Below are 12,000 nucleotides of genomic sequence, written 5' to 3'. Positions count from 1 at the left end.
TGCGGATGCGCCCTATCCGAATATTTTATCATGTTTTTGTACGGTTACCTTTCCAACCAGGAGCTAACTTCAACGGATTATGATTATCACATGACGATCCCGTTCCTATTGAGACATAACGAGCGGTAACCCACTTTTTTTTATTCGCTGACGAAACTCACCCCCTGTCGATGATACCGATGAGCATTTTTCTGTCCTAAATGCTAAATGAACAAGAAATAAAATCATTTCCACCCTTTTCGACCCCCATCTCGGCCGGTTTGTTGCTGGGTTTTATGAACGATCGATTTTTAGTATTTGTTTGCTTCCTATTCAATCCTCCGACCTTACGATGATACCTGCCTTTATGATTAGCTGCTCGTATCATTAAGTTGTGTAAGAAAGTGGAGGGAGGTCGTTTTGATCCCGGTGTAGGCTTTGTTCCGCTGCGTTCTGTCTCGTGCTCTGATTGTCTTCCTTCACCTGCGGTTGCTGCGGCCCTTTGCGCGCGGTTTAGGGCCGTAAATAATTGATTTTTTTCCCCTGAAAAATCACCCATTAGCAGCTTATTGCAACGGCTTATTGGCTTCGAAGGATTGAGCCAGCGCTTTTCCGTTGCCCCGACGACAGGCGGGCACACGAAAGTGGCCCAAAACTAATGGTATTAATGATGGTTTTCGGCCACGCTTTCTCCCAGAGGGTGCCCGCGAAAGGCGGCCCGGAAAGGCGGTTCACTTTTCTAGGTGCTTTTGATTTTTTGTTGTTGCGCTTCTCCTCGCATCCTAAGACCCACTGCGGGTGCCCCAAGCCGCCGATTCACTGCGCTTGGTTTCGTTTTCGAAAGGGAAAGCCAACCCTCGCGGCGGCCACGCGATCAACCTCTCTCATGACGGACAAACGATTATAATTGCTTCCGCGCCGGGAGCCGTGACGCTGGTGTTACAATTAATTCTAATCGAAGTGGCTGTAAATCATTGGCCAAAGGAAAAGTGTATCGCGATCGCTGCTTCGTGAGCTGCTCTAGTCGAGGGTTGAAGTGGGAAAAACCCCATGCGCTTATGGTGCGTGCACTCACCACCGATCCACGCGACTATCAGAACAGATGGCAGAGCAGGGGGTGTTTGCGTGCTGGTTGCTTTTCGAGCACATGAAGCTGATTAGAAAATGAAAATCACACACGCGGGCGCGCATATCGTAGCCCTTCGCGACGTCATGTCGCGTTTATCTCGCCTTGTTGCCGCCGCACTTGGAGGCAATGCTTTTCCGGGGGCGCTTGTTTGTACGACGATCACCATATTGATTGTTTGTGCAGTGTCGGTTGTTGCAAACTGGGATCGTGTGTGTGTGTGTACATTACCCGGTTGTTTATTCCACCGCAGTCGATGCTGCAAGAAGAAAGAGTAGGACAAAAAGGGCGGATCGGATAAATAACAGCCATGGCAGGCAAATGGCGTTTGACAAGTGAATCTAAAATGGTTCGACAACTGGGCATTAACTCTCTAGTTCCTTACTGATATTCAGAGATTTTCAAACCGCTAAACCGACATCTTTATGGTAGTGAAATAGAAGAGGTCCTCGCTTGAATTTTAAATGTTGCTTTGTTTTCAAACTGTTTAATGTGGATCGTTGATTTAATGAAGATTTAATTATATAGGCTGCTTCAAATCACATGCATCAGTAAGTTTGTGTTCATTTAGATGAAATGATTTTCAACGCATCACTTACGTTGTTATCATAGAGATTTGTTTTAATTGAGACATCGCCCATTGCACATACCGAATGATCTTAACGATGTTTGATGCTCACAGTTTTCAAAAATGGGCCAAGAATTAAACCCAAATAAGATCAGCAAGACTCGTTAATGGACTTCCGGTTTATGACCTATTTTAGAGCTCATGTTTATCTCAAACTCTACCGGCCCAACCCTCTGCCCGAAAAGTGTGTGTTTTTTTCTCGCCATTTGGCTATTTGCCTCCATGCAGGTGGTCGGAAAATTAGCGTAGCGATAGCTACCACCCACCGAACGCGATGTTGATTACGCAGTGCGGCGATGTCGCTGGGAAAAGACCGATCGATTCCATTACGCCACCAAGCGAATCCATCATTCAAGCTCATCCACCCTTTCCGATGCTCTGCTGTCGTGTCCACTGTCCAGTAGGGGTTCCAATTCGATTTCCTCGTCGCCAAATCGTGGGTGGCTGGTCGCGTCCAACACCTAAGGGTAGTGGGTGGTTATGTAAATCGCAGCCAGCAGCTGTACACGAATGGGAATCAATTATCACGCGTGTATGACTATGCTGAATGTTGGTGGGACGCTTGATTCGACGACTGTATAACGTGCTCCATTTGCATTCCGCCCAGCGAGAGCCAGGTCATCACGCAAACTGTTTCCCATGCCCAATGTCTGAATCGCATACTGTGTAACTAAATTGCATCTCAAAGCTGTGCTTTTGTATTCATTTGATCGGTACTGCATAATACAGCTCATGTAAGGTGTTGCTGATCGGATTTATAAAGTGTCATCGCATCGAACATGGCGATTTTCTTAAAGATCATTGTGTTTCAGCTACAATATTATAGAAATTTAGTACAAGTAACAGTTGATTGAAGAATGTGGTTTTCGCCAAAGCATCCCTCGCAAGCTTTCTTACGGTTTATGGAAGATTCAAGATTTTCATCGACTATAATAGTCTATAATTTTTTCATTAGTTTTTCATGCAAATTAATCAGATGAACCCATGATAGCTTCGGGGTTTTCAGAGTTCCCTGTAATTTGAGAGGCGCCTTCTGTAGTCCGCATAAACCGTCGTTTAGCTGATTTGTAAGTCAGGATCAACCGTGCAGAAATTGCAATTTGACTGGCCCTTACATCGGGTGCAGGCAATTTTTGCGCTCTATTAAACAAATAGCACATAATGGCTGCTCGCCCGAGACTCGATGGAAAGGTGGAAAAATTGAGCAAATTAAATAAAAACTAAATCGCCCGTATTGTCGCCAACGCACTGAAGCCTAAGGTTGAGCCGACAGCGAGGCGTCAATGTACCGCTGCAACAGATTGCACCGTGTTGTTTTGGCTTCCTGCTGAGGTCATGGTTTTGGTGACCATATGTGTCCGACGGACAATTTGCTCCTGACGACACCTTCGGAAGAGCAGACCACCGTTACTCTTGCACTTTCGGCTTTTGCGGGTGTCTTCAAGTATAAAAACAACGTGCGTGCAACACCCCGTTTCTTCGCCTTGACTGGCTTAAATGTTTTATTTATCCGGCCATAAACAGTAGCGGTGAGCGATGTGGAATTGCTTATAGGAATTAAATTCAGCTTCAGGAACGGGCAGCGTACCAGCAGTAACTTACGGTTGTTATGCATAATTGGTTGCGCAAGCCTTTCGTCGGAAAACCGAAGGCCAAAAGGTGTAGCAGAACGATTTTCTTTTCTTGCGTGGCGCTTCTTTTTTTTTCCGCGAGACGCGGTTAACCTTTCCTCTGCGTTCTGGCGGCTTTGGGTGCACCGTAACGCGATAATGGAAAAGTTTCACCCGCCGGTTTGATGAGTTTGAGGTATGCTTCTGTTTACATCAGCGCACGCACTGCTTCCTAACTTGAGCAACAACTGTGCAAGGTTGATTCGGTGATAACTTTTTAAAGGTTAGCGAAACACAGTTTATGAGGTAACGAATGATTCCTCTATACACACAGCCTCAAACGTACTCCCCCGAGCGCCAAACAACTCGAAAGTTTGTTTTTAAGTAATTCTTTGTGGGGACTTTATCGAAAGTTTCCTTAAGCTTGTTGTAATTATATTCTGGGTGGTGTTATAAACCTTTTGAAACAAAGCCTGCCGTTCTACGATTTCTTTTCAATTTTCTTTTGAAGTGTTTTTTTAGAAATATTTTTTGGGTTTGTCAACAATTGTTTCATGTACCGAAACAGTAAACCAGTGTATACCTTAAGCACTAACAATACGTTCAAACATTAGCAACAATAAAAAAAATCCCCAGACAACTCTGATTGTGAATAATGACAAAATACACATGTTTTTGCAGTATACTTGTTCTCTTGTATTTATGCACTATGTTGTTTGTTTGCTTTCGCTTACAGAAACCTGTTCACGCGCCACTCCAGCAAGTGCATAACATTCTTCTGCCACGAGGTTACGCAGGGATCCCGCCACCGGTGAAAAGCAATACGAGCTCTCCTATCCACGGGCAGCCAGCAAAAACCAGCAAAAGCAAAGGGCATGGAAGTTAGCACCCATACAACTTCGACGCTCAGTCGAAGTAACAGCCGTACCAGCTCCAATTCCGAGCTAGAAAAGGAACTGATCGATCTCGACATCAGCGGCGGACCGAACAACAAATCGAACACACTCAAGAAGCGCATCTCCAGCAGTCGCACGCCGGCGAAAAAAGCGAAAAGGATACGATTTTTTCGTAATGGTGACAAGTTCTACGTCGGCAGCACGATACCGGTCTCGGTAGAGCGCTATAGGTAATGGGATGCGACAGCGGAAATAGCGGAAGCACTTGATAATGAATGTTTTCCCCCTCCCGTACGGGAGTGTTCGTTTGCTCAATAGGTCTTTTGATAGCTTAACGGAGGACCTAACAAGGTTGCTGGAGGACAGCGTAACACTGACCGGGGCGATACGCGCGATCTACACCCTCGAGGGCAAAAAAATCGAAAAGGTGGACGATCTGGAGGATGGCAAAAGTTACGTGTGTTCCTGCAACAATGAAGGTTTCAAGCGAATAGACTATAACGTATCCAACACCAACACGAAAAACCCGAACAGACTGTCTAGGTGAGGGCCATTTCGTAGTTCTCGAATTCCGACGCGAGTTAGATACTGTTTGCTAAGGTTATTTGTACGGATTTGCATTTTCGCAGAATAATACGTCCGCTGTCGCCGGTGAAGAATGGAGGGTCAAACGGGTCGACCCCGCTGAAAGAGATCGATTCCGTGGTGCATCCCAGGATCGTAACACTCATAAGAAATGGCGTGAAACCTCGAAAGGTGAGCAACCATCACGGTGTGCCGTCTGGTCCCACTGCGAAGGAAAAGACGTGTAAGCTAATTAACGTAACGATTTTTCTAACCACGTGCGCTCTATTTTCCCACGTCCAGATCCTTCGGTTGTTGCTGAACAAACGAAACAGTCCCACCTACGAGCACGTGCTGACGGCGATCACGCAGTGCGTCAAGCTGGATACGGGTTGCGTGCGGAAAGTGTTCACCGTCTCGGGGGTGCCCGTTCAACGATTAGCACAATTTTTCGATGAAGATGACGTATTCTTTGCGTACGGCAACGAGCGGGTCGGGGTTAACGATTTCGAGCTGGAGGCGGAGGAAAGCAAAACGATCGCCGCCCACCGGAAAACGCTACGCAGCAGTACGACCCGCACTGGACCAAAGCCCAAGATGCCTGTGAAGAGCCACAATGATACGTTTGTCTGTGTGGATGAGTCCGTGCTTAATGGGGGTATCCTTCCGGACTCGTTACCACTGGAACTGCAGGCCAAATATACGCTTGGATCGATAATTGGTTAGTAGCATCCCTAGTGTTGGAGATAGACACAACGATGGCATATAATCTCTCTTAATATCATCATTAGGTGACGGAAATTTTGCCGTAGTACTGAAATTGAAGGATAAACTAAAGAATTCGGATTACGCTCTGAAAATAATCGACAAATCAAAATGCTCAGGAAAGGTAATCAGTTCGTTAAATGCAGCATATTCAAAGTGATATTAATGCTTCACTTACCTGTACCTCTAACGACTATCTGCAGGATCATTATTTAGCGGCGGAAATACGCGTCATGAAGAAGCTAAACCACCCGTACATCATACAGCTAGTGCACGACATCGAAACCATTAAGAATATGTATCTTGTGCTGGAATTGGTTCGTGGTGGCGACCTTTTCGATGCCATAACACGAGTGACGCGTTTTTCGGAGAATCAATCAAAGACAATGATGAAACATTTAGCGTCGGCCATGGCGTACATGCATTCCCTTAGCATCGTTCATCGGGACATTAAGCCGGAGAATTTGTTGGTGAGTAGGCGTTGTCTAAAATAGAATATTAGAACAACTGGAATGGTGGACGAGTTTAACACGTTTGAAATGTTACAGGTGGAATTGGATGGTGATGGCAATGTGATTATTTTGAAACTCGGAGACTTTGGTCTAGCCTGCGAGGTAACGGAACCATTGCTCTCGATCTGCGGAACACCGACGTATGTTGCACCAGAAATCCTTATGGAATCTGGCTATGGCGTGAAGGTAATGTCCTTGTTTGGTGACTTCTTGAGAATCAGCTTTGTTTTAATAAAATATTACTGTTTACCGCAACAGATTGACGTTTGGGCAGCCGGTATCATTCTGTACATTTTACTGTGTGGATTTCCTCCATTCGTTTCGCCTGACAATCAGCAGGAGCAGCTGTTTGATGCTATTCTGAACGGGTACTTCGACTTTCCGGCACCATACTGGAACAACATTGGCGATAGTGTTCGTGATCTGATCATCAATATGTTGCAATCGGATCCAGAGCTGCGATTTTCTAGTGAGGACATTCTCGACCATCCCTGGTTGACGAGTGACATCGTGGATGATACGCGCGATCCTAATGGGTATCGAATTTTCTCCAATCATGTATATTAGGGCATGCTGTAGATTTACTGCACGGTAGATACTTGTGTACAGATTTATTTTTTTTGTTCTTTTTCGTTCAGTAGAGGTGTTTGGGCACCTTATATTTTTTACTGCCTCATGGGCAAACACAACATGATGTTTAGAGTTACATCAGTGCTGCACATCACTTTTGCAGAAGGATTAAGAATTCTGTGATCATACTGAGACGCCTTTTGATGTATGCTATTTTTTGTTTTGTAAATTTATCGGCCACCACCGTGGAACTGATTTAATGTATGTGAGTTTGCACATCGTAGAATCGTAGCGTTGTCGGTATGGTATAGCAATTGGCGTACTGCATGTTTTATGCTGATATTTTTATTCAATCGTGTTTTTTGTCTTTTTTCCATTCCACAACGCATCACTGCCTATCTGGGGAAAAATCAAAAAATATATCAACCATGAATCAGAATCGTAATTGAAGAAAACTGTGGCGATACATTAGAAACCGTGGTTGGAATTCCGATCAGTACCCAGTAGATGTACCTTTAACTAGAGCCATCACAATTCACGATCGCGTCGTTTACAATTGTGTATCGCTAGACTGGCGAGTTCTATCGGTAGTGTTTAGCGTGCATGATGAAAAACGATTTGCGTTTCGAAACAAACCTCATTCAAATCTCACGGAACAGAACACTCAAGTGGAGGACAAAATTTCGAGTGAACTCTGCAAACTGAACTAAAACGAAAGGTTTGTGTCACGTTACTATTGCGTATTATGTTACTGTGCATTATATTTTTGTATTGACTATGCCGTACCTCGGGAATACTTATTATTTGTATATAATGCCTTACTATTTATCATTACGATGAGCGTTGTTTTTGAGAAATATGCAACATAAATTTTCTCTACCTTATTTTTTGTTTCCATGCACTTACGCACTCTATCACGCTGAAAATCGTAGTTTTGAGTGAATGTGTTTTTGTTTGTTTTTATTGTGCACCTTGAACAAGCATAAAGTCAAAATTAGGAGATTTATTAGAGAAAAAATTACCGTTTCAAATGCTTATTAGTTAGAATAAAGAAGTACCTAGACATAGGATATGCAATTATCATTACCATCCAAACAGCACGTTAGTAATTATTTATTTACCACTCTTAGACTACGTCAATAGAACCCTAATGTTAGGAAAGTGTGACGAATAGAGTCGAGGCGTCAGATGAACAGAATTGCTAAGCAAAGGTGTTACTCATTCAGTCATTGTCGAAAATTGTGAAAAATGTTTTTTTTTGTTATCCGCTGGGTTTTTTTGATAATTTAGTTATCAGTAGTATTTTATCGTTTAAATTAGGCACATTGACGGTTTGTTTTTATGCATACTAGGCAATGAATTATAGGTTTCACTATCGAACATGGCTGCACGAGAGGAATGAAAACCGTATGCTACATTAGGATATGCTATGAAATTAGTTAAATGAATTTCACTATTACTTTTGACCCACGCAAACTCCAAATTCTAGTACTTTAAGGTTCTCACTACAAGATACGACTGAAGGGGCTTGGCAAAGGACTAGGTTTTGGTTATGCCTTCTCACCGCGAACAAGCTTAGCATTAGCAACCCAAACCCACTTTTGTTGGATGCTTTATTTTCATCGAAACATGAAATATACTGAACGCTAAAGATATAAGATCTCAAATGCACTTTTGTTTTCTTATCGTGTTGCTATTTTTAGAAACGCCTTATTATAAGTTGTTATTACTACGCAACCTTGCGCTCCCTTGTTGCTCGGTACGATTGCATCTATGTGCGTTAGTAAAACGAATTTCTTCGGTATTTTACTAATCATTCCACTTTTCTCACATTTGCAGCATTTCTGTAATGAGCTCTATACGATAGTCTGTAAACTATAAACCTCATAACATCCAACCATTTACAGTGTAAGAAATTTATCTCGCCAACTCAAGCATAGAAGAGGCTGGGCGAAGCACAACCGCTCTGAGAAAATATTGTTTGATAATCATATCACCTTTCTCAAGGCGACAAGTCACTGTGTCTGTCACCAAGAGGCTGTATTGCTTTTGGCATATAACGGCAACAAATTAAAAGCATGCGTAATTTTATCCATACTATTGTACTAGCGACTATTTAGTCAAGTAGTTATATCGCATCAGAACCGAGATGTGGATAAAGAAGAAAAAATTGAAAGGCCTAGGCATCTAAAATCTGCTTATACAAACCGATTGGGAAAGTGGAATGGCCAGAATGCATCCCAATTGTTGGGTCACTTCTCAATGTTGCAATGTTTTATCGTAACTTATAGTTGTGGGCAAAAGGTATCCCGTCAGCGTTCCGAGGATCACGTTTAAGAACGGGGTGTCGGATTTGGTTGAACAGTATAATAAAACGTGCCTCGAGAAAATGATATCATCCACTACAGGCAACAGCAAAAAAGGTGCACCGGCAAAGGCCACGCGTCAACATCAATACAGATAGATTACGGTTTTATATATGAAAACGATATACAGTTTATAGACAGCTTATTGGCTTTTTAGAATCGTTTACGAACGAGAAAACTCAGACGAGTTGATCACAAGAAAGCGAGAGATAAAGAGAAGCAATAATAATAAAAATGGTTTCTCAACCACACAACGTCGACGAATTTCAAAACGTAAATCAAGGAACAAATTTCAATCAAACTTTCAGCAGCGTTTCTCTTCGATTAGCGCCACAACGAGACCAGTGCGTGGTTTTGTAGCGTCAATTAATAATACCCCGATTACAAAACTTCTAACACATCTAAGAACCGTAGCAAAACAAAAATGCAATACGTCTTTGAGCCTCTAAAAACAAGATCACCATTGCAATCAATCTGTCCAGCGAATGTTTTTTCGTTCGGTTCCGACATTATTCCGCGCAATTATCTTTCCAGCAGCTTCAAAAGAGCGGGAAAATCTATCCCGTGTCGGTTCTACGTTTAAGTTATACAAGCTTTAGCAACATTCACACCGTTCATATGTAATAGACCAGCAGATCAGCAGAGATGCAACAAGTCAGAAGGACAATAAGAAGTAACAGATAAAAGATGAAATAAAAAAGATTAACGAGCATACTGACAGACAAACGCTTCCAGCTGAATCACACAACCCACGAGCCTCGCAAAACGAGTCGTAACTCAGTTAAGCTCTCAAAATATCATAACTCCATCCAATCCAATAGGAAACAGTCGCGTTCATTGTCGGTTATTCATGCATTAGAGAGGAACAAAAATTATTCAAACTATATATTCGATTGGCCGAAGCAATGCAATTAAGGATATATTTATTTCGCTACGCTTTGCTTCTATCGTACATTATTCTTCACTATCCGCCCGTAGGCATCGAGATCGTTGTAAATAGAGATTGAAAGCTAATAGGAAGGCATACGATATGGTCCATTTAACAGCAGAAGAAAGAGGTTCATGAGTTTGCAAACCGTTGCACACAGCTGTGCAAATAAATTTGGGTTCGCTTCAGCAAGTGATATGTAAGGATATATTTTCAACGAAATCATTAGCATTATTAGAAAAGGAACATCCGGCATACCCACCCGATCGATGGTGGTGATCAGTATGTGAGCATGAGACCGCAGTGGCCCGCTAAATCTATTGCTTGTTGCGGTACCGGAAGGCACAATACAAAGAAATATGAGTAATGAGCGAATGCATCATGCGTGTGGCGTTTACGGACATAAACTTGTATCGTCCACGTGCGGTGGGTGAAATCATATATGAATAAATTATTCTATCGTGAGCTATTGAGACCATGAAAACGCTCGTGAGGCTACATTTTCACTGTGGAAAGAACTTATTTTGTTTCGGTATGTTTCGTGTACGGTTTCTTGCTATGCAATGGCGCAAATAAACAGCAATTAAGCACAATTTATTTACGCCGAACTATTCCGCCGCACGATCGGTTTGTGACCGATCAGTTTACTTCGGTTGATCTTTGATGCCATGCGTCACTGTTCGTTAATCGTCTTGCTTGCGTTGTTTTAAAAACATTTGATATAAATTTTCTAACTAATGGTATTAATGTACAGCCGACTAAGGATATGCTTCCTGAAGTAAATGACACGAAAAATGCCGTTACGAAATTCTCCCTCCCAGGAAATAATGCAAACGGAGAAACAAACATTCCCTCGTTGCCTTAACGCCTGACCTTCTCTCTTGCGTACGAGCTAAACCGCAATGTGTACCGGTTTTTTTTTTAAATTATTGCAGCCGCGACGCCGCTGCATTTAGCTAGCCGTTTCCAGATTGAGGCAGATTCACTACCAACCGGCTGGCATCGGGTATTTTCTATTCAATTTTTACGATGACTTTGCGCTCAATGAAGCAGTTGGTGGTGTAATAAAATAGAAAAGCTGCAGCATAAAATTACCGTAGATATTTTACAGAATAGCTCCATGGCAAATGCAACAACCGCGAACGTTAGCATGGTGACAATTAGGGTTCATTTTTACACGTGAGTGTGAATTACGGCTACACTTTGAACGGCGGTCTGTCCCGATGACTATTACCAACCGACAAGACATTTGAATAACCATATATTCAACCAGCTAATATGGCAAAATGCCACAAACGACATTGCAACTACGCAAATGGTTTGGTTTTCAAAATAATATCGCATTTTGCAGCTTTTCCCATTCAAAAACGTTGCTCACGCGTGGTTTTCCGTTACAATTGTAATCACGCTATTAGTGCTCAATTTACTTTGATGAATCATTTGATGCTTTGGCATCGGGACGATTGTGCACGTTGCGTGTTTTCCAAAGTGCACTCCCAGCACAAGAGTGTGCACAGAGGATCGAAACAATCGCGACGAAGCGAGACAAAAAGCGAGACCGTCTGTAACGTGCACTGATCGCGCTAGAAATTAACATTGACCGTCAATAGTGGCGGGTTAATTGCGTCCAATTATCCTCCCGCAGCTGAATCCGGAATCCTTCGATCACCCGTGTTTGGCCTCGCGGGATGAGCTTTCCGAGAGTCGCACATTCAAATGCGTCACGGAATCCCTGCGGCATGCCAGTCACGTCCACGGTTGGAAACGTTTTCCTTTTTTTCCGCAGCACACACTCCAATCGGGGTGCTGTTCGGAGTCCAGATTCCAGTTTCCAGGCAGAAGGAATCCGGGCGTCAGGGCGATTGATCGCTTGCTTGCACGGTAAATAAATGACGAATGTGTTGACGATTCCGCGCGCGTTCTACCACGCAACGGCTAGAACACGCTTGATCGCAAATGATCGCTTGTTGACGATCGCCTCCCCGAGAAGGCCACGCACACAAACACCACACGATCAGACAGCCGCTTGGTCACCAAGTTGCGATGGGTTTGTGTG

General features: G+C 43.2%; 1 protein-coding gene across 1 annotated transcript; it reads left to right on the top strand.

Moving 5' to 3' along the window:
* Positions 1-4,218: 4,218 nt before the first annotated feature.
* On the top strand, positions 4,219-7,157 carry LOC128725791 (serine/threonine-protein kinase GL21140). Its single transcript, XM_053819560.1, has 9 exons — positions 4,219-4,469; positions 4,558-4,782; positions 4,869-4,995; positions 5,107-5,524; positions 5,595-5,692; positions 5,772-6,038; positions 6,117-6,266; positions 6,339-6,616; positions 7,088-7,157. The coding sequence occupies exons 1-9, from the start codon at positions 4,219-4,221 to the stop codon at positions 7,155-7,157; spliced, it is 1,884 nt and encodes a 627-aa protein (XP_053675535.1).
* The last annotated feature ends 4,843 nt before the right edge of the window (positions 7,158-12,000 follow it).

The sequence above is a fragment of the Anopheles nili genome, chromosome 3 (genome assembly GCF_943737925.1).
Source record: "Anopheles nili chromosome 3, idAnoNiliSN_F5_01, whole genome shotgun sequence".
Taxonomy (NCBI): domain Eukaryota; kingdom Metazoa; phylum Arthropoda; class Insecta; order Diptera; family Culicidae; genus Anopheles; species Anopheles nili.
This window is presented reverse-complemented; position numbering and strand designations above follow the sequence as displayed.